General features: G+C 37.4%; 1 protein-coding gene across 2 annotated transcripts in view; it reads left to right on the top strand.

The window, feature by feature from the left end:
* LOC129219851 (extracellular serine/threonine protein CG31145-like) overlaps window positions 1–9,688 on the top strand; it is a 39,243-nt gene extending 29,555 nt beyond the window's left edge. For both annotated transcript variants that reach the window (XM_054854162.1, XM_054854161.1), the window contains one exon: window positions 8,819–9,688. In XM_054854162.1, the coding sequence (XP_054710137.1) occupies window positions 8,819–9,131 (313 nt within the window). In that variant the 3' untranslated portion in view covers window positions 9,132–9,688. The remainder of the gene's footprint in view (window positions 1–8,818) is intronic.
* The last annotated feature ends 12,965 nt before the right edge of the window (window positions 9,689–22,653 follow it).

Genomic DNA, 22,653 nt, shown 5'->3' with positions numbered 1-22,653 from the left:
GAATTTAAACCCTGCACAATAAACTTAAATAGAAAGTAATAGATGCATTACTATTTCCATTTTAATAACAGTGCAAAAACTATTAATACTTTCTTTTTAACATTCAAACTATCTTCAAATTTTAACTATTACAAATTGATAATTTAAAAATACATTTTCAGTTTATCACCAGAAGCGTTTCTATATATACAAGACCTTTCTCACATGCAAAAAGGTACTTATTTTATGAAATGAACACCATTTTCAAATTTATTATTTTTATCAAAAGAGCAAAAAAATATATTTTTCCTTTTTTTGCTAAGTTGCACAAAAACTCAAGGATAATTAACATGTATTGATTTAAAACAATTTTCCACAAAAAAAAAGCAGATCAACTTTTATTGCCAACAAAGCGAAAAATTTTCATGCAAAAACTACTCTAAAACTTAGTACTGGAATCACTTGCAGTAGGGTTGTTACAAAATGCGCGCCTCATTAAAAGCCTCCAAGTAAGAACTGGAATAGCGCTCTTACATTGTAATTTATATATTCAGATAAAAAAAACCATCGACACACAAATGGAAATGATCAATCTTGATAAGGAAAACTAATGCGAATAATATGAACTGCAAATATAGACGGATATGTACGTACAATTTTAAAGACTAACAATGGTGAAACTTTGTTGTTTCACTCCCCGTACTTCTAGGACATTAAATCTCTCGTCCTTTCGAAAAAAGTCAAACACCATGAATGACTTTACTTGAGGAAGGTTATTGGATTGACCTTTCGTGAATCCTAGCTCCATGATGGAAAAAATGCTGGTTAAAGGCTTTAAAAAGGCTGAAAACGACAGTGCTATTCACCTCCTGGTAGGCGCAACACGGCATGGAAATGGAGCTCTGATCGGAACAGGGAAATGACGTCAGTTGCTGACGTTTTAGGCCACACCTCTTTTTTGCGCATCGCTCTTTAAAAAATTCATAAAAAATCAATCGTTGGTTTTAAAAATCCGGCCATGGTGAATTTTTGTGTTTTGTAAGCCTGTCAACAATGTGCAATAGTTAAAATTGGAATATTTGATAGGTTGATACTTCCCTATTCCACAGAAAGCGAGCCTCTAAGGAAAATTTTGAAGTTACAGAATTAATAGATTTTATCAAAAATGAAGTGGAGTGTCGGGAAACCGCCAAGTTAATCAAAGGAGAAGAAAATATTAAAACGAGGGAAATCGCGAACCCTCAGTACAATACTTATAAAAGTAGAAACAGTAGAACTAAAAATATTTCGTCGTTTAACGCTGCAGTAAAAATCTTTTGCATTTTTTGCAACTCTGATAGCCATCCGACTTCACAATGCTTGAATTTTACGGATGAACAGAAAAGGCGAAAGATAAGGAAAGAATCTCGATGCTTCAAATGCTTTAGAAATTCGCACATAGCTTCGGCGTGCCGTTCGAAGATACAGCCCTGCGAAATTTGTGAAAGTACTGACCATGACAAATTGTTCTGCAGCACAACAATAAACCCTGTGTTAGTAAATACTTCGGAAAATCAAACTCTTGTGTCTACTTCACAGTGTAATGTTTCTCAGAAAAGAGTTCTGCTACAAACATGTATAGTTAACGCTACGTCAAGTTTTCGATCAAAACTAACACGCATTTTACTTGATTGCGGAAGTGAAAAAAGTTTTATTACTAAACGTTTTGCGGATGAGCTAAAATTACGCTCCATTCGGAAGGAAAAGCTGAAAATCTATTCTTTCGGAAATAGTTTAGGTAGCGAAGAAATATGCGATGTCTTTAGAATGAAGTTAGTCAACAACGCGAACCCCCAACAAAGCATTACGGTGGAAGTTCTAGGAACTGATGTCATATCAGGGACCTCTGTTTTGTCGCCGCTTGAGGCAGAAGACGTCACTGGATTTATGACCAGTAGGGTGTCCCGAAAATTTTTTTTTCCGTTTTTCTTAATGCAAGACCTCTCAAAATTTGCGAAATCGATCGTAAATTACAAAAATAATTTAAAAAATAGAATAAAACTATATCTTCAGGGCTCTACCGATCGTCAAAGTTTTGAAAAATTGTCATTTTAATGGCAACTGAAAAAGAAGTACTGCGAATAAAGTTATAAATTTACTGTGAAATAAAAGCTCGACAGCTGAAATAAAAAGATCGTGATTCGTAATATCAACACGAACAGGAAAAAAAAAACATATGGTGATTACTACTGTTAATGCCTATATGGGAATAACCCCCATTTCCGCAGTAGAATCGTCCACGAAGCTTGGCGCTGCGTCTCGATTTGCATGCAACAATATGTTACTGACGACTTCGACTTTGTTTGGTTTCAACTTGCTAATTCCTTTTACTTGTTTCGAGGGCTTTCTTGGCTTGACTCACGGGTGTTTTCTTCGTAGCCAAAATAATTTTAATGCTATAAAAGTACAGTTGCAATTCTTAGTGTTATATGCCGATTCTGTTAGTTTTAAGTAATGAGTTCGAGACGTAGTGATACTACTTGTGCTATACTGGGACCCTACAAGGAACTTGATGATCGGCAGCTACCTACTGTAAAAGACGTCATAAAATTTATTTTATTTGTCAGGAGCGAACAGAAATGTATGCATAATGGAAAGGACCCTTCCAGTTCAGGTATATATACAATTGTTTCTGAAAAAATCAACAGTATTTGGACAAAAGCTTCAATTCCAGTCGTAACTAAGGAACAAGTAATTCAATTATTAAAATTCTATTTCGAAAAGTACGTCAATTTCAAACAATACCCCAGAAGCAAACGAAGTGATAGTTTTGAAAATAAACTGAAGTGCTTTTTAGAGTCATCTGAGAAGCTCTTCGACGTTGCGGCTTGTAAGTGCCCTGTATTTGAGTCTTGTTCGTGTTTAAAACCTAAAAAAGTTCCCATCAATGAGAGAAGTTTCTTGTTGGATCAAAGAAATGACAGGAAAATGGTGATAAGAGGTGTCGATAAGAAAGAAACAGCTAGATTAATGAAACAACAGCAGAGAAAACTTGAAAGGGCAGCAAAAAAGTCTTCTACTGAAAATAACGATTCTGTCTCAGCAAATTTTGATGACGATTCGATGCGTGAATTTTCTCCAGAAACGTATACCATAACAGAGACGAATATGGCCTCTACAGGGACACCATCAACTTCAACGACAAATAGGAATACACTGATCTTGCCAACAGTTGCTAAGGTCTGTGATAGATACGGTTTGTCGACGCGATCTGCTGCTGCTGTTGCTTCTGCAGTTTTAGCTGATGTCGGCTTGGTTTCAAAAGAAGATTTAACTCTAGTTGCTGATAAAAACAAAATCCACAGAGCTGTAGCTAAAGCTCGGAAAGAAGCTTCCAAAGATATTGGAAGTATTGTTATAAAAAGCATTTACTTTGATGGACGTAAAGACAAGACTCTGATAAATGAGAAAATAGGAGCTCGTTACTATCGCAAAGAAATTTTAGAAGAGCACATCTCAATTTTAGCAGAACCCGGATCAATTTATTTGGGACACACAACGCCAAGTCGTGGCACTGCAAAGGCAATTCTAACTTCGATTACAGCTCTATTAGAAGGTCAATGCTTGAATTTAGAAGACGTGATTTGCGTTGGATGTGACGGAACTGCAATAAACACCGGTTGGAAGGGTGGCGTGATTCAATATTTAGAGGAGTATTTGGAAAGACCATTGCAATGGTGTGTGTGTATGCTTCATGCCAACGAATTACCCCTTCGTCATTTATTCTTGACCTTAGATGGTTGCACTTTGGGTCCTATAGAATATTCCGGACCTATTGGAAAACAGTTAGCTGGTTGTGAAAATAAAATGACATTGTCTTTTTGCGCGGTGCATGGTAATTTGCCTAATTTGCCGAAAAATGTGGTTGATGAACTAAGCACGGATCAAAAATATCTTTATGAGATTTGTCAAGCTGTATCAACTGGTTTCTGTAGTCCTGAGCTGGCAAATCGCCAACCTGGAAAAAGGGCCCACTCGAGATGGCTTACTTCTGCTAATCGTATACTCAGACTTTATGTAAGTACTCTTAATCCAACAGAAAATTTGCGATTGCTAGTTAACTACGTGGTTAAAGTGTATGCTCCAGTTTGGTTCTTAATCAAGCAAAAGTCATCTTTTAAGGAAGCAGCCAAACATCTTTTTCAAATGATTGTGTACTCTCGATTTTTACCCGAAAACTTGAAATCTGTTGTGTATTCTGTTATCGAAAGAAATGCTTTTTTGGCGCACCCAGAAAACCTGCTGGTCAGTATGTTGTTTGATGATAGGGAGCACATTCGGGAGTTAGCATTACGAAGAATAAAAAAAGCTAGAGAGGCTGAAAGTAGCACTAAACGCAGAATATTTAAAACACCAAAAATTAACTTCTCTGCTAAAGATTATACGGAAATAATTGTCTGGCAAGAGTGTCAGGTTACAGCACCACCAGTTCTTCGACATATTTCTAACGATAACCTTCAAATTGTGGCAAAAGATAATAGCTTGGAAATCGTTGACTTTCCTTGCCACTCACAATCTGTGGAAAGATGTGTTAAACTAATAACACAGGCTTCACAAAGTGTTACTAACGCTACTTCTAGAGATGGCTTCGTTAGAACCAGGTTGCAATCTCGCGCAGAAATGCCAAATTTTGGACACAAAATTAAGTTTAAATTCTAAACTTTTGTCATTATTTATAAACTGTAGTTTGTTTATTTTGTTTTCTTGTGCTTTGTTTCATTAGTTTCTTAAATAAAATGCTTTCTAAACTTTATTTTTGTATTTTTTAAATCATATCGTTTAGGTCTGTCAAAAATCTAAAATATGCAAAACTTCAAAGAGCGGTAGAGCCCTCAAGATGACACGCAATTCCATTTTTTTTACCTTTTTCGTAATCTGTGAAAAATTTCGCAAATTTTGACATCTCTTGTGATAGTGTAGCTCAAAATTTTTTTTTTCTCATATATGGACGGGACACCCTAATGACCAGCCGAGGCTGGTCCCTGTCAGATTCGATGGACCCCTCTCTCAGAAACGTGAATGTGCTGCTTGGCGCTGACTATTTTTGGAAGCTACAATTGCCGGGGGTGATGAAGATCCAGCGAAAGCCTTTTTGTGTGTCCAACGATATTCGGTTTAACTGTGGTGGGACAAGTTGACGGTTGTTCCACTCAAACCCAGCACAATGCTCTTCATGTTACTATAGAAGGAAAAACCGATTTTGACTTGCAATCGTTTTCGAAGTTAGAGTCGATCGGCATAATGGACGAAAATGAAAAATTGTCCATAAAAAGAAAAGGTGATTCGGAAATTATAGAGTCATTTAGAGAATCTTTGAAATATTCGAAGGAAAGATACGTCACGAAACTTCAGTGGAAAATGGACAATATTGGTCTAAAGGATAATTTCTCCGTAGCTAGAAGGCGTTTTTTGGGGTTAAAAAATAAATTGGAAGAAGACGATGACAATGTCAAAAATAAAAGTTTGCAGAATAAAACTCCCGTGAAAACTCCCAACAAAAATGAAAAGACGCCAAATGAGGCGAACAAAACACCAGTGAAGGAGGCGACTCAACAACGAAGTCCACAAAAATCTCAAAAAAAAGAACAGAAATCTCCTAAAAAAGAAAAGTCCGCAACCTCACAGTATTCAGAGCAAATAATGAAAAGTGTGAAAACTAACATTGATCAAAGACGAGAACGAGATTTAAGAAGCCTTTTCATTGGCAATCTTCCATTGGATACAACTGCTGAGGAATTGAAGGTATTGTCAACAGATATTGTAGATGTTATTCTTCCTTCTGGCCGAGTGAAGAAGGGCAGGAACAAGAAGTTTGGATTCCTTGTTGTCGCTTCCGAAGCAAAGGCGGAAGAAAATCACAGCATTTTACAGAAGAAAAGGCTACGCAATGCTCCCTTGACGATAGACTACGCCGGAGAAAAGAGCAAACAACAAGCAAAAGGTGTAGACACCATATCTTTTGCGAAAAATAGAAATTTGAAAAGACTTTACATTACCTCCCTGCAACTTAATATGGGAATTGCGGATGTCGCTAAACTGTTCAAAAACGCATATCAGATATCATTGAATTTTGATTCTAATTTTAGGACTGCTCATGCTTACTATGCCACTGAACAGCTTGCTGCCCAATACTTTGAAGCCAATCAAAACCTCACGATAGAGGGGCAAAAAGTTTTCGTTGTGTATGCATCTGCTTCCAAGAAAAAATCTCCAAAAGGGAATAAAAAGACTAAAAAACCTGCTGCCAAGAAAATGAAGTTAGAGCCAAAAGTTGTTGAGGATGATGATGACGAAATGACGATGACGAATGATTTTTTATTTGATTTTTACTATTTAGTGTTAACTCCATCATATGGACATTCTTTCACTGACGAGAGACTGAGTTATACAAACAGGTGGAAGTTAACGCAACAACTTTTTCAAAGTTTCTGGAAACGTTGGCATAAGGACTATCTTTGCCAGTTGCAAGGACGTTCAAAATGGACTAGAACTCAACCAAACTTGAAAATTAATGATTTAGTTATAATTAAGGAAGATAACACACCACCATTAAAGTGGCGTTTGGGTAGGATTGTTGATTTGTTCCCAGGATCGGATGAATTAGTGCGGGTAGTGAAAGTTAAAACAGCTTTAGGTGAACTTAAGAGACCAATCTCCAAACTTGCCGTCTTACCCACATCGGACTAAAAAAAAAAATAATAGAGGGAAGAACTGTCACTATTATTGTATCCTTTTTAAATGTTTTATTTAGTTTGTTTTTTCATGTATGCTTTTAGAATTGTTTATCATTTTGTTCTCATTCTATTCGCAATGTTTTATGTCAAAGTTAATGATTAAGATTCTCATATGTTTAGTCTAGAGTTAATGTGTGTTATTATAATGTTAATTATTGTCTGCTGAGCTGGAATTTTGACATTTCATTTGATGTGTATGATTTCTCATAATTTAGTTTTAAATTGTTGAAATTTATAAAGTTTGATATGCAAAGTTTAAATTTAGAAGTTAAAAAAAAAAGGGGGGGAAGTACCTTTATGTGAGTAATGTAAAATTGTGCATTACGTGAAAAAAAAAAAAAATAGGTGAGAAGCATGGAATATTAATTTTATGAACTGTAGTTCATCGCGGGGGAGGATGTTTGTACGCGTTCGCTTAGAGGGCGCTGCCACATCCCTTGCGACCCCTCGCGACTGAACTTTGACCCTCCGGGGTCAGTTGGTTTTCTCCTCTGAGATGAGGAAGGTGTTGTGCTTGGCCGCTGAGGCGGAATATGTATTTTACTCTTATCTTTAATGTAATCATATCATATATCTAAGTTCAAATTAAATAACATAAAAACTAATGCTCTCCCACTATTTACTGCTTCGTGAATTTTCTGCAACACCGTTTGTCATTTGATGATACAGCCGCTATCCCTTATTCCTCATAACACAAACTTTCAAGTTTTTTTCTTCTTCTTTTTTTTTCGCACCTAACGCATCATTATGCTATCTGCAAAATTTCATGTTTGCTTTCTGTGCCTTAAAATTTCTCAAAATACCGAAAGTGTTGGAAGAGATTTGTGAAAACTATCTGTATTACTTGCATGTAACCTGTCCGACTGAGCAGGAAGAACGTCTAAAACTGGGGGAGATGGATTCTATTTGTCTTCCGATAGTGCGATAGTGAAAAAAATATAAATAAGTTTTCCACGAGAAGGCACTTGACTCTGCCTTCGTCACGTCGTATCCCATGATTCTATTTCACTGTTTTCGACTGAAGGCATATTCGGATCATAGCATTTTGTCGCAAAAGCAGCAGTTTTTAAAATGTAGGAATAACGAAAGCAGCTACAGACAAGTGAAGCAAGTGATGTAAAGGACACTGATTTTTTGCACATTAAAATGTACGCCAAAGTTATGGTTGTTTCCTTTACAAACACGAGAATATGGTTACCGATCACCCTCGCGTAAAATTGAAATCTGCGTTCGAGAAGGCGGGGCGAAGCGCCTCCCCATGGAAAACCGACAACAATAATAGAAAAAGCAGTTTTTGGACGCATAAATTATTTGCCATCGTGTCCCCTTTAACGAAATATGGGGTCTTAAAAAGTCACAAATTTATTGAGTTTCGGTGCTTTTTGCGCATGCTTTGCAGAAGGGTGTCTTGCCACATGCAGAAGTAGTGTGGTGCCCTCCACCTTTCGCAAAGTTCTTAAATTTGACAGCTTTATTAAAAAAATGGTGAACCTTAAGACCTCATACTTTTATAACAGGGAGACGAGGGCAAATAATTATGAGTCAAAGAAAAGATTTCAATATGTTACTTCGATTGTTACACTGTTGAAAACTGCAGGTTGATATATGGCACCTATAAAAGCGAAACGTTGCAGAACTATCAGCACTCCCATAAGGGTGCTGTTTAGGTCTCTGTAGCACACTTAAGGGTACCAGAGGAAGCCAAAAGAAAACCCTTAGAGGTGCCAGAGGATGCTATAATGTGAGCCAAATGGCACCTTTAAGGGTTACATAGGGGTGTCGTAAGGAGTCAATTGGCACCCTTACGAAAGTACCATTGGTGCTACAACATTTCACCCTAAAAGGTGCCATGTACAACCCGCAGTTTTAATAGTGTAACTATTTAAGTTTTTTTCATTATTATAGTATTCGTGTGGTCTCCTGGTAAGGAAGATACATTGCAATTTTAGGCTTTGGATCACCCTTAGTTAAACATTTTTGTAAGATGGATGCAAAATCTTTATTATTTACCTTACTTTTCCTCTTGATCCAAAAAAAAAAATATCTTGAAATTTTTCTTTCTTTAGATTCGGAAAGTCCAAGCACGATGAGACGTCCATTTTGGCTCCCCTTTACCAGTGCTGCTTTATTCGCTTCCAAACATTCCAAACGTTGCTGGAATTACACCTCAGCCCGGTAAAGTTGTCGGACATCATGAGATGCTCATTATCGAAGGACCCACTTAGGCCAATTCTACTCGAAAAGCATCTGCTTGCATTGGATCGCAGGCTAGAAACGATTCTTCGCATTTTGAAGAACTGTCTTCAGACAAACAACAACAAAGACGTATTTTTCTATGACACTCCAACAAAAGAAAACAGCTATAAAAGAGATGATTGAAATGCGTTAGCGAGGAAAGTGCCAAATTTACCCTATTAGTCATTTTTAACTCAAGATCTCCTGTAAGAACAATGAATCGTGGTGATCGATGTTACAGTAATGCTGATTTCACACAGACAGCAACAGCAACAACACTTTCATGGACATTTTCAGTTTCCGTAATTCGTTAATTTAGATAAGTTAACACGCTTTCATGTTGGCAATCGCTTACTGATTGGCTATTGTTTGTTTAATCATTAAAAGTTACTTTCACCCAGCAGACGCTGCTTACTTATGGCACTATGATGCGTTATAGAATAGCAAAACCCTGGAAGACTCATCACTGAAAGAAATTTCCGTGTATTAAACATGCATCAACAGCTAGATTTCTTTTGCTGTTGCTATCTGTGTGAAATTAGCATAACCGTTCACCTTAGACTCTCATCAAAAAGTGGCTGCCTTGATTTTTAAAACAATGATTGTTACTGCACGCAATTTGAATATCAAAAGTCATTCAATGACTCTTACTTGGAAACGTGAATTTTAAAACTGATATACAGCCATTTAAGGTAATTTTAAAACGAAGTGTGTGTGTGCTTCATTAGTATGTCTGCCTTTAAAAGAAACTAGAAAGCAAGTAGAGTAAGAACAAGCCACACTCTGTTGGTAAGGTTACAATATAAGTTTTCCACTTTTTACTTCACAGAACGAGTTGGCTACACTATATACATCTCAATGTCCGATTGCCAAGCTACACCCTGTTGGCAAGGCTATAATATCAGTATTCAACTTTTTATTTCACAGAACAAGTTGGCTACAATGTACACATCTCAATGTCCAATTGCCAAACTGCACTCCGGTGGCAAGGTTATAATATCAGTTTTCAACTTTTTATTTCACGGAGCAAGTTGAGTACACCGTACAGATCTCAATGTTCAGTAATTCCGGTGTGATTGTTTGGAAGCTACTTTTGAATGCAGTTTGAACTCTCTTATCTATGCATCGCAATATACCGTGCAGTATTTTACATTTCACAAATCTTGTGATACTAAGAAATAACTAGTATGTTGTGGCCATCACGAAACTTTCTTCTATATTTTTCTTTTTTTCTGATCTCTCCCCATGCTTAACGAGGAAGCAATATTCCCAACAAAAACAAAATTACACATGCAAAAACTTGACGACCATCCCAATGTCTGAATTATTGCAAAAGCAAAGCAAAGAGCGAAAATTGAAAGTTATTTTAAAAGCCTTGCTTGAATTAATTACAAATATTTTATTTGTTAACAAACATAAGATGGCAACAGTTAAAAATTTTAAATCATTGAGATATTTCCTATCATTTCCATACAATTAAAATCACGAGAAATACGCAGACGACAATCTATTACGATTTATCTTTCTTATTGTTGTATTAATAAAGCTATTTTTGTTCGAAAAAAAAATCAACACCTCTTGGAGCGATTGGCGTCAAAATTCAACCAAAGCCTGTTTACATATGGATTAACATATATTCCAAATTTCAACCAGAACGTAGTATTACTTCGTGAGATAGGGCACTCACATTCGAAAAAAAGAATGGGCGATTGCGCTACCCCCTTTTTAGCTGTTGACACCAAAATAAAATCAGTTCTTATACCCACTAAGGGCTACTTGCCGATAAATTTTTCTTTCATTCCGTTCATTATTTCTTGAGATACAGCAGTCACAATTGACGACAAAAAACGTTCTATAGCTCTACCCCCGTTTGAGTTATTGACACCAAAATTGAATCAGCACCTGTTCCTGTTACTGGCAACATATGGACCAAATTTTGTTTGATTCCGCTAGTTACTTCCTGAGGAATAGCAAGCACGCGTAACTCAAAAAACGTCCCATTGCTCCACCCCCCTTGGAGGAATTCACGCCAAAAACCAATGGGCACAAGTTCACATGTACCAAATTTCGTTCGATTTCATGCAGTAGTTTTTGCTGTAGAGCGGCCACAAAAAACTGGTCACACACAGACTTGACACACATACACACACACACATACACATACACACGTACACACACACACACATACACACACACACATACACACAGACAGACAGACATTTTCCAAAAATTGTCGAAATGGACTCAGCACACCTCAAAACGTTCGAATCCGTCAAAATTCGAAAATCGAAAATTTGCACGAATACAATACTTTCTTCTATATATTAGATATAGAAGAAAGTAAAAATTAAAAAAATACATAATTAGGAAATAATTATGGAGCAAACATAGTGATTTTTACTTTCTTCTATATCTAATATATAGAAGAAAGTATTGGATTCGTGCAAATTTTCGAATTTCGAATTTTGACGGATTCGAACGTTTTGAGGTGTGCTGAGTCCATTTCGACCATTTTTGGAAAATGTCTGTCTGTGTGTGTGTGTGTGTGTGTGTGTGTATGTGTGTGTGTATGTGTGTGTGTGTGTGTATGTGTGTCACGTCTGTGTGTGACCAGTTTTTTGTGGCCGCTCTACAACAAAAACTACCGCATGAAATCGAACGAAATTTAGTACACATATGTGCCCCTATGTGAACTTGTGCCCATTAGTTTTTGGCGCGAATTCCTCCAAGGGGGGTGGAGCAAAGGGACGTTTTTCGAGTTACGCGTGCTTGCTATTCCTCAGGAAGTAACTGGCGGAATCAAACAAAATTTGGTCCATATGTTGGTATTAACAGGAACAGGTGCTGATTCAATTTTGGTGTCAATAACTCAAACGGGGGTTGAGCTATAGAACTTTTTTGTCGTCAATTGTGACTGCTGTATCTCAAGAAATAACGAACGGGTATCAGTTTTTTTTCCAATAGGGAGAGCTGATTTTATTTTGGTGTCAACAGCTAACTAAAAAGGGGGTAGCGCAATCGCCCGTTCTTTTTTTCCATTGTGAGTGCCCTATCTCAAGAAGTAATGCTACGTTCTGGTTGAAATTTGGAATATATGTGAATCCATACGTAAACAGGCTTTGGTTCAATTTTGACTCCAATCGCTCCAAGAGGTGTTGATTTTTTTTTTTTTTTTTTTGCGAATAAAAATAGCTTTATTAATGCAACAATAAGAAAGATAAATCGTAATAGATTGTCGTCTGCGTATTTCTCGTGATTTTAATTGTATGGAAATAATACGTTCGGATAAATCTGCAACGGTCTACCACTGACGTCACAGCTACGTTGCCATATGACGTCATCGGAATGGGTGGAGCTACGTTTTCTTCAGCCGGTCTGAAATAAGCGGATTTACGTTGTTTTAGTCTCGCTGTTTTTGTTTTTTTTTTAACTCATTCATTTCTTTTTTCTTATACTTTTGTAATTTTACTGGTACGACAATGATGTGACACCTATTATTTCCGCAGGAAATAAGAAATGTGCACATGGATGGCGGCAAGGGGGGGGGGTGCAAGAAGGATTTCTTATACCTCACGGCTTTTGAAAAAAAAGAAAAAAATCAAAAAACAATTTTCAAAAAACATTTTTTTATATTAACTTTTTTACTAGTTATTTATAATAAATTTAAACATATATCACTATGTTTTCTATTATATTTAGGTGTTTATATTATTTTTAGGGGCATTCCTCAATTTGACTTATAAAAACTAATTCGATTAATTAAACATATTGAAAAATTACAAAATATCTTAAAGAACTGCAAAATACATCACGATTAAAATTATTCCATCGCTTATGTTTACCTGAATTGGCAAGAAGTACCCCCCCCCCCCCCCGTCGACTTTAAAAAATAAAGTTGCAATAATTTAGAAACAAAAACTTTTTAATACTTTAAAAATATTTTTAAGCATGTTTTTAATGATACTAAATAAGAAAGAAAGTAACTACTTTTACTGAATAAGAAAGAAAGTAAAAATAACTGCATTTTAAGCAGAGGGCAAATACAAAACTGCAGAAATATTGTGATCAGAAAAATGTAACTTTTGAACTGAATAATTAAATAGAAATACGTCTTAGAAGTCGATTTAAGATAAATTAAATAAATAAATAATTATTCACATAATTTTTTAAAAATTGGAAAATCAATTAATAAATAAAAATTAATTTTAATTTTGACTATGTCTTTCGCAATCACGAGTTTGTGTGTGTATGTAGGCGTGTGAGTGTAAGTCTATCTGCAGGCATGTTGTTGTGTGCAGGCGTGTATATGTAGGTGTGTTAGTGTGTATGCAGGCGTGTGTGTGTGTGCAGGCGTGTGTGTGTGTGCAGGCGTGTGTGTGTGTGCAGGCGTGTGTGTGTGTGCAGGCGTGTGTGTGTGTGCAGGCGCGTGTGTGTGTTCAGGCGTGTGTGTGCGTGTAGGCCTCTGCGTGTGTGTAGGCTATGGATGCAACATGGAGACGGTGTCGCTGGAGTAGCAGTATGGGGACTGGGGAGGGGGTGGACGAAGTGGAGTCCCTCCAAAAATCCACCGGTGGTGGCAAAAATAAAATCAAAGGACGGACGGACGCCCAAAACGGTCAAGTGAGAACAATAAGTAATTCACAATTGCTGAATTAAAAAAAAAAAGTAAAATAAAAAAGTTTATATAAATATGTTTTTGAGCAATCGCGGTTGTTTATTGTTTTTACTTGACAATAATTGATTTCCTTTGATTGCATTTTTCTATACTTATGATGCAAACTTCTCTGGTGCACGGTCCTCCATGAGCGTGTCCATCTTCTTCAATGGTGGCGCCCATGTCCTCTGGTCCTCGGGCCTCCGCGAGCATGTTCCTCCTCCTTAGGTGGTGGCGCGTCCATGTCCTCTAGTCCACGAGCATCCGCTGGCATGTTCCTCCCCTTGGATGGTAGCGTCCATGCACCTCGAAATCGAATTATTTATTAACGACCTTTTCGATTTCACACATCCTTTTTAAGCGAAAACATTATCCAGCACGCAACATCCAAAACATAACATCCAGTATCAAGTCCCAGGCAATCATTTGAATTTTGAAGTCAAGAATTCAATTACAGCGTTGCGGTAAAATCCATTAGTGGGAAAAAGAAGTCCATTGAGTAGGGTCTCCAGGTAAATGATACAGCGACCTTTGCATGTTCTTAACATGTGGCCGTATTCTTCTGATCGGTAGGGCGTTGGATTCGCAACTGCAGGATCGCGGGTTCTATGCAGCTGGTCGGAGATCCTCCGTGTACGCTAATGGTGACAGGTTCACGTCACGTTTAATCAGTCGTGATCACGAAGACCTCCAAGTTTCCATTCCAAATTGATATCTTCGAGGGTGCTAGATCAGGGATTGCCCAGCTCCTGGTCTGGATCAAGAAACTTAACTGTTTTCAGGGTCCTATCTGACCAATGAAACCATGTGTAAGCGGTAGGTACGGGAACATGGGCGCCCATATGCATAATTTTAAAAATAGGGGGGGGGGGGGGCGCTCAGATATTTTTTCATGGTTTAGCAGGATATATTTTCCCCATAGAAACCGATTTCAGTGCAGATTAGACTTTTTGAAGTGTGACATTTTTAATAAATTATTCATTGATGGCTAGAGAAGAAATGTTTTTTCATTTTTGCAAAGAAAAAGTACTAAAAGCAAGGAGGTTCCAATATCTAAGGGAGGGGAGGGGTTGAGCTCCCACTTTCCCCCCTATATGGGCGCTCTTGACCAGGGAGCCTGGAGTGTAGGCTAGTGTTATTTAACACGTTGACTACGGAGGTATTGCTATTTCTGTTACTTTAATCTGATATTAATCTATTACCAAGTATTTGCTAGAAAAAAAAAGTTACACTTCCATCTCATTTCATTCCCCCTCCCCCGAAATTTTAAACTTTTTCAATTCGATCCTATATTTACAAGTTTATTCATTTAAAAAACGTATTGCTAGCTTTATATCCTTGAAATTAAAATCAACAAAACTTATGAACTAACAATTGGCACTGGGGTGCTAAAATCAGATGTTCCGGTCAGCCGAACGCGCAGCCCCTAGTGTTTAGGTTCCAAAGCACGCTTGGTACTGGTTTTATCGACCCACTGAAGAAATGAAAGGCCGAGTTGACCGTGACGAACTTTGGCATAAAACCCGGGTCTGAGGCGTAGCGAAACGAGCAGGGGACTCTTATTAAAGTCATCTTAGTTTATTCCATAAAATAATTTAAAAAAAAAAAAAAAAACGAATCTTTGTCAAAAGCAGTCATTTAAAGGAGTTGGAATGCCTGAGCACAAATGCACTAAACTTCAGTAATGTATATTTTTCGTTTTAATCCATGCCTCTGTTTTCTCTTATTCCTTAGAAATAATTTGGATTTGGTATAACAATATTGCCCCCCCCCCCCCCCACACACTCCCCATCCTGCTCTTCCATTTTCATTGTTTTTTTTGTCAGCTGTTTTACTTCACGGACTCTTAAAACCTATTGTTCCCCATAAACTTAGCTATTAAATTATCCCATTTGGCTATTAAATTTTATTTAATTGCTAAAATAAAAATATAATGGTTGAGTAACTTGATAAACTTATTTTGACAATCGTCACCACCTATTTTAAACTTTAATAATATTATTAACAAGAAATAACCAATGTTTTTTAGTACAAATAAACAGATTTTTACTGGATGTCTTTACATCTAAAAGTTCACAACTTTGAATTGAAAAAGGGGTTCCTGGAAACCCCGAAACACGTGTGTTCAACAATCTATTTATTTGTGCTAATAAACGTTAGATAATTCCTGTTATTTCTCGGCTCAAGGGAAATAAATTATTTTATAACAAAAAAATTCGTGATTTTTTTACCATTTTTTTTTTCGTATACCGTTTTATTTTACAGAAACTTAAAATCTATTTTTCCCCACAAAATGTTTCCCTTAAATAGCTAAAATAAAGCATATTTTGGTAAATAACTTGAAAAACTTTTCTTGATATCTCCTCCCCCCTCCCATTTTTCGAATAAAATAATCATATTTTTATAACGCCAAATTTATGTCTTAAAAACAAATAATATTTTAATTAAATATGAAGTAAAAACATTATTGCTTTAAAAATAAACTCCCTTTCTGTTTTATAACAATAATAAAAAGGAAATAAAGAGAAATAAATAAATAAAAAAATATGATCGAATAGCGAAAAGAAAAAATTATCAAACGCGAAAATCAACTTCGCAAGGAAAACGATGTGACGTCAGAAGGTTACGTAGCTCCACCCATTCTTGTGACATCAGAGGTAGACCGTTGCAGATTTATCCGAACGTGAAATGATCGGAAATATTATCTCAATGATTTAAAATTTTTAACTGTTGCCATCTTATGTTTGTTAATAAATGAAATATTTGTAATTAATTCAAGCAAGGCTTTTAAAATAACTTTCAATTTTCGCTCTTTGCTTTGCTTTTACAATAATTCAGACATTGGGATGGTCGTTAAGTTTTTGCATATGTAATTTTGTTTTTTTAGGGATATTGCTTCCTCGTCAAGCATGGGGAGGGATCAGAAAAAGGAAAAATATAGAAGAAAGTTTCGTGATGGCAACAACATACTAGTTTTTTAATTCAAAAAGTACAGTTGTTTCAATTTTTACATCACGTTTTTCACATGATTCAAGGTTACCCAGAGTAGTAGGGTAACTTTGAACGAAGTTAAATTTCATTTCAAAGTGCTCTTTCAATTATTTTCAAACTAGCTTTTACCCGCGGCTTCACTCACGTTGATGTAGTTTTTTTTCAATCGATTCAAGTTAATGGTCAGCACAGGGAGAGGTCAAGTAGTTACCAAAAAATGGTTTCTTCCCAGTTTCGCTGACATTTAAAATGGCCTCCCCCTTTAATATATCAAAAAATATGATGAAAACTGAAAATCAAGTGGGGGGGGGGGTAAATGAAATGTCGGCGAAACTGGGAAAACACCCAAAAAATCACACAACATAAATCAGGAAAACGTTCAGGAGTTGTAAAGAAGTTAGTTTGGGTAATTCTCAAAAATTCCAATTCGAGTGAGGTCAACAATTTTTAAATAAAGTCATCCATTTCCCTTATAATTCCCATCCCCGTCAAATGGTGTCTAGCGCTACACCTGCTATCTAAATTATTGTATAGCTTCTTACCGGAGAAATCGTCCCAAAATAGGGTCAACAGTCACTACAAATCCAAATTCTAATAATGTCCCTTTAGAGTGAGGACATCGAACCTTTAAAATCCCCCACGTAAAGAAAATGAACTGTTTCTTAAAAACGTAAACAGTCCTGATTAAAATACCAAAAAAGTTCCGAGTAAAAATACCATTAAAATCAGAGTAAGCACAACAGTTTTTTTTTTTTTTTTTAAGTTCCCATTTAAATGAGGACAATAGTACAAAAAACTTCTCATTTCGGAAAGAGGAACATTCCCTAAAGTCTTTATTAGAATGGTGATATCAGCGTTTTCAAATAACATCTCCTTCTGAAGATCTCCTTCATGATTAATTCCAAAAATCTTCATCAGTACAGGTCCATAGCATAAAAAACAAATTTAAAAAAAAAAGAAAGAAAGAACAATACTCTCTATTGTCGCTATTATTGTAGGGATATTAATTCCACAAAATCCTAATTAGCACCATTAATTCTTTAAAACACACACAAAAAAAGAAAAGAAAAAAAGAAAATTAAAAGTTTCATTAAAATTTTAAAAAATTCGCCAATACGCTAACGTAGTCGCCTGGTGAGTCTGGAGATATAAAATGGATTTGGTAAATTAATTTACATTTTAATAGCAGTTTTAATGTTATTTGAGCGTGTTGTTTCACTAATTTGATGAATTAATTTTAATTGCAATACCCTATACATAGTATTTAATGATATTTTTTTACCAAAATTAGTTTGGCGAAGTTTTTGAACCAAGATTTTTGAACACTCGTCCCAACCGCGTTATCATAATTCTGCCTATCGAATAAATTTTTAAAATGTCATTTTTTTTTTTTTTTTTTGCAATTAAATTCATTTTCTTCAACGAATGCAATCTAATTCAATATCTATTTTTGCAATTAAAAGCAGCGTAAAAATGTGTAGTGAAGTGAAGTCACTGATTCCTGCGAGCGAGCAACTCAACTCGAGCGGAGAGCAGGAGTGGAACGAAAACAATTCGGCGATCGAACAGACGCGTTTGATTTGGTGTGTATCATTGTAAGATTAATAAATAATATGGAGTCAGATGATAGTGTTTACTGAATCAACAACAACACTAAAGCTACAGTGGTGACCTCCGGACTATTTTGTGCATTGAAAATGAGTACTGATAAAGAAATTCCGAAACAAAGCGTTTCAACGGACGTTCTTTCTGAAACCGAAAGCACTGAGCAAGCCTGCTTTGTGGGTCATGTTGGAGTGAAAGTTCCACCGTTTTGGAAGCCTGATCCCAGGATTTGGTTTCTGCAGTTAGAAGCACAGTTCCGCTGTGCAAAAATCACAAGTGACGAAACAAAATTCGACCTAGTCGTCAGTTCCATAGAGGCGGAAATCCTAGCGCAAGTTACGGACATTTTAGTTACCCCACCACCCAACAACAAATATGACGCAATAAAAGATCGCCTGATTTCGACTTTCGCAGACAGTGAATCCCAAAGGACACAAAAATTGTTGACCCAAATTGAACTTGGGGATCGTAAACCTTCAATTTTACTCTGTGAAATGAGAAATCTTGCCGACCAAAAGGTTAGTGAAAATTTTCTAAAAACCTTGTTTTTGCAACGCCTCCCAATGGACATGCGCAGCATTCTATCAGTCAGCAACGATGATTTAAATAAACTGGCCACCATGGCTGATAAAATTTGGGACCTTCGATCACCCAATAATTATAATTTGGCTTCGGTGTCACATACTAATGTGTCGATGGTTACTTTGGAATCCCTCCAAAAACAGATAACAGATCTCCGAATACTAGTGGAAAATTTAAACAAAAGGGGACGTTCCACAGCTCGTCGTCAGCATAGTGGGAAGAGCCACAGCAAAGCTGGCAGCCGCAAACCCTCCGATCAGCACGGGATATGCTACTTCCATTCAAAGTTTGGTGATAAAGCGTATAAATGCTTACAACCATGCAGTATGTCTCTTCAACTACGGCGTGAGGGCCCCGACGTGCAGGAAAACTGATACCCCGGCTTTCCACGGCGACAGGGAGCCTAGGGGTGGAGCTGAGTCGCCTCTTCATTAGTGACAAAGCATCAGCAGCCCTTTTCCTAGTAGATTCAGGGGCGGAGATTTCTGTAATTCCTCCAACGCTCACGGAAAGAAAAAATGTACATAAGTTTGAACTATTTGCAGCAAACCCTTCGAAAATTAAAACTTTTGGGCAGAAACTGTTACGACTCGATCTTGGCCTCAGACGAGACTTTGTATGGCCGTTCATAATAGCCGATGTCGACAAGCCAATCATCGGGATAGATTTTCTGGCAAACTTCAACCTTTTAATCGACAGCAAAAATCAAATGCTAATAGATGGAAATACAAAACTGTCAACAAAGGGAACGTTTTTTTCAACGAGAAGACCAGTCATCACCGAAATAGAAACGCAACAGCCATATATGTACATAGTCTCAAAATTCCCTGATCTGCTAAGACCTAATATTGTAAATACCAAAATTGTAAATCATAATATTGAACATTTCATCACCACACAGGGACCACCGGTATATAGTAAAGCGCTCAGACTTTCCGCAGAAAAATTAAAGGCCGCTCGAAAAGAGTTTGACTACATGCTACAGCAAGGTTTGTGCCGCCCTTCCAAGAGCAGTTGGGCCAGCCCACTACACCTAACCCAGAAAAAATCAGGTGATTGGAGACCTTGCGGGGACTACAGGGCCCTTAACAACGTTACGGTTCCAGATCGTTATCCGATACCATTTCTAACGGATTGTAACCATATACTGCATGGAGCTAAGATTTTTTCATCCATTGACTTACTGCGAGCGTACCAGCAAATACCGGTGCATGAAGCGGACATCCCAAAGACCGCCATAACCACGCCTTTTGGGCTATTCGAGTTCCCCTTCATGCCGTATGGCCTTTGCAATGCAGCACAGACTTTCCAACGTCTGATAAACACTGTGTTGCAGGGATTAGACTTTCTTTTCTGTTATTTAGATGACATATTGATTGCTTCGAAGGATGAAGAGACACATCAAAAACATCTGTTCCTTCTCTTTGAGCGACTGAACGAGTATGGTCTACGCATTAACCTTTCTAAATCTATATTTGGTGTAACACACATCCAATTTCTCGGATATGAAATCAGCTCCGAGGGAATGAAGCCTTGTACATCCAAAGTCGATGTCATTAAAAATTATCCCGAACCTAGCTCTGCCACTAGCCTGAGACGGTTCCTGGGAATGGTAAATTTTTACCACAGATTCATTCCTAAATGCGCTGGCATACAGCAACCACTCACCAAGTTACTTGCTGGCCATAAAAAGAATAGCACCAAACCTCTTCAGTGGACTGACGAAAGTCGTGAATCGTTTTCCAGGCTCAAGGATGCCTTATGTTCGGTGACTCTCTTATCACATCCAGATCCAGAGGCTCAACTGAGTTTGGTAACGGACGCTTCAGACATAAGCATCGGAGCTGTCCTTCAACAAGAAATTGCTGGATTAAAAAAACCTCTTAGTTTCTTTTCAAGAACTCTATCCCCGGCACAGAGGAAATACAGCACGTACGATCGTGAACTTCTGGCCATTTACAGTGCAGTTAAGCATTTTAGATACTTACTAGAGGGAAGGCCTTTCGAAATCTATACGGACCACGAACCCCTCACATACGCTTTTCGACAAGACTTGGACAAAGCCTCTCCCAGACAAGCAAGACAATTGAGTTATATTGCTCAATTTTCAACGGATATTCGCTACATCAAAGGAGAAGAAAACATTATTGCTGATACCCTTTCCAGAATAGATACAATATCCGCACCATCTCCAATCGATTACGCAGCTATTGCAAAACTTCAAGATGATCACGATTTAACAATTTTGAAGAATAACCCAAGGCTGAGAATGGTTAAAATATCCATTCCAGAAACTGACGAATCCATTTATTGTGATGTCTCCACCAAGAGTAATCGACCCTACATCCCTCCAAACTTCCGACGACAGTTATTTTCTTCTATTCATAACCTATCTCATACAGGGATTAGAAGCACAAGAAAATTAATTACAAAAAGATTCATATGGCCAAATATCAATAAAGATTGTCAGTTATGGTGCAGGGAATGCGTGGAATGCCAAAAATCCAAGGTACAAAGACATACCAAATCAGCTCTTATGGACTTCAAGGTTCCTACCGAACGTTTCCAGCACGTTCACATTGATATCGTTGGACCCCTGCCACCATGTCAAGGTTTTAGATACTTACTAACGATGATTGATCGTTTTTCGAGATGGGTTGAAGCTGTTCCTATGGCAGATCAATCAGCAGAAACAGTTGCAACAGGCATGATCTCAACCTGGATTTCACGCTTTGGAATACCGCAACGTATTACGTCTGACCAAGGACGTCAGTTCGAAAGTCAAATCTTCTCATCTTTGAGCAAATACTTCGGGTTTCAAAAATCCAGAACCACAGCCTACCACCCACAATCGAACGGACTGCTTGAACGACAACACAGGACTATTAAGGCAAGCTTGAGATGTCATTTACAACAATGCAAATCTTGGGTTGACCCTTTACCTTTGGTTCTCCTCGGATTGCGTTCTGCACTGAAAGAAGACATAGGATACTCTTCGGCCGAGCTCCTTTACGGAAGTCCTCTACGTTTACCCGGAGAGTTTGTTGACACCATTCCTAATGTCACGCATTCAGAGTTTGTACAAAGGCTACAAAGTATTATCCGCAACCTAAAACCTTCTGCAACGACTACCCATGGTAATACGAACGTGTTCGTTTCAAAACAGCTTTTGAATTGCTCACACGTTTTCGTCTACAATAATGCCGTCACTTCATCTTTGCAACCAGTTTATCTTGGGCCTTATGTTGTGAAACATCGGTCACCAAAGTATTTTGACATTGGAATCAATGGAACTGTCAAAAGAATTTCAATTGATCGACTGAAACCATGCTTTATCGTAAAGGACAACGACGAGAAACCCCTCGAAAACCAAAGACACAGGGATTTCACGGATCAACCCACCCAAGGTGCATTTCGAGAGGAAATTTCACCGCCGAGCAATCGCACTCATACCACACTCAGCGGAAGGATTGTCAGGTTCCCCCCTCATTTAAAGTATTATGATTCCTAATCGTTTGCTCTAGGGAGGGAGTGTGTAGTGAAGTGAAGTCACTGATTCCTGCGAGCGAGCAACTCAACTCGAGCGGAGAGCAGGAGTGGAACGAAAACAATTCGGCGATCGAACAGACGCGTTTGATTTGGTGTGTATCATTGTAAGATTAATAAATAATATGGAGTCAGATGATAGTGTTTACTGAATCAACAACAACACTAAAGCTACAAATGTAAAATAATCCAAATCCGTTATTTATCGGAAAAAGGACCACAGTGCCATACATTCACCAGAGACTTGCCAAGTTTATAAAACTGCTTAAAATGTTTGCTTAATCTACA

Source organism: Uloborus diversus, chromosome 4, assembly GCF_026930045.1.
Source record: "Uloborus diversus isolate 005 chromosome 4, Udiv.v.3.1, whole genome shotgun sequence".
In the NCBI taxonomy this organism is placed as follows: domain Eukaryota; kingdom Metazoa; phylum Arthropoda; class Arachnida; order Araneae; family Uloboridae; genus Uloborus; species Uloborus diversus.
Note: the sequence above shows the minus strand (reverse complement) of the source record. Positions and strands in the feature narration are given on the sequence as shown.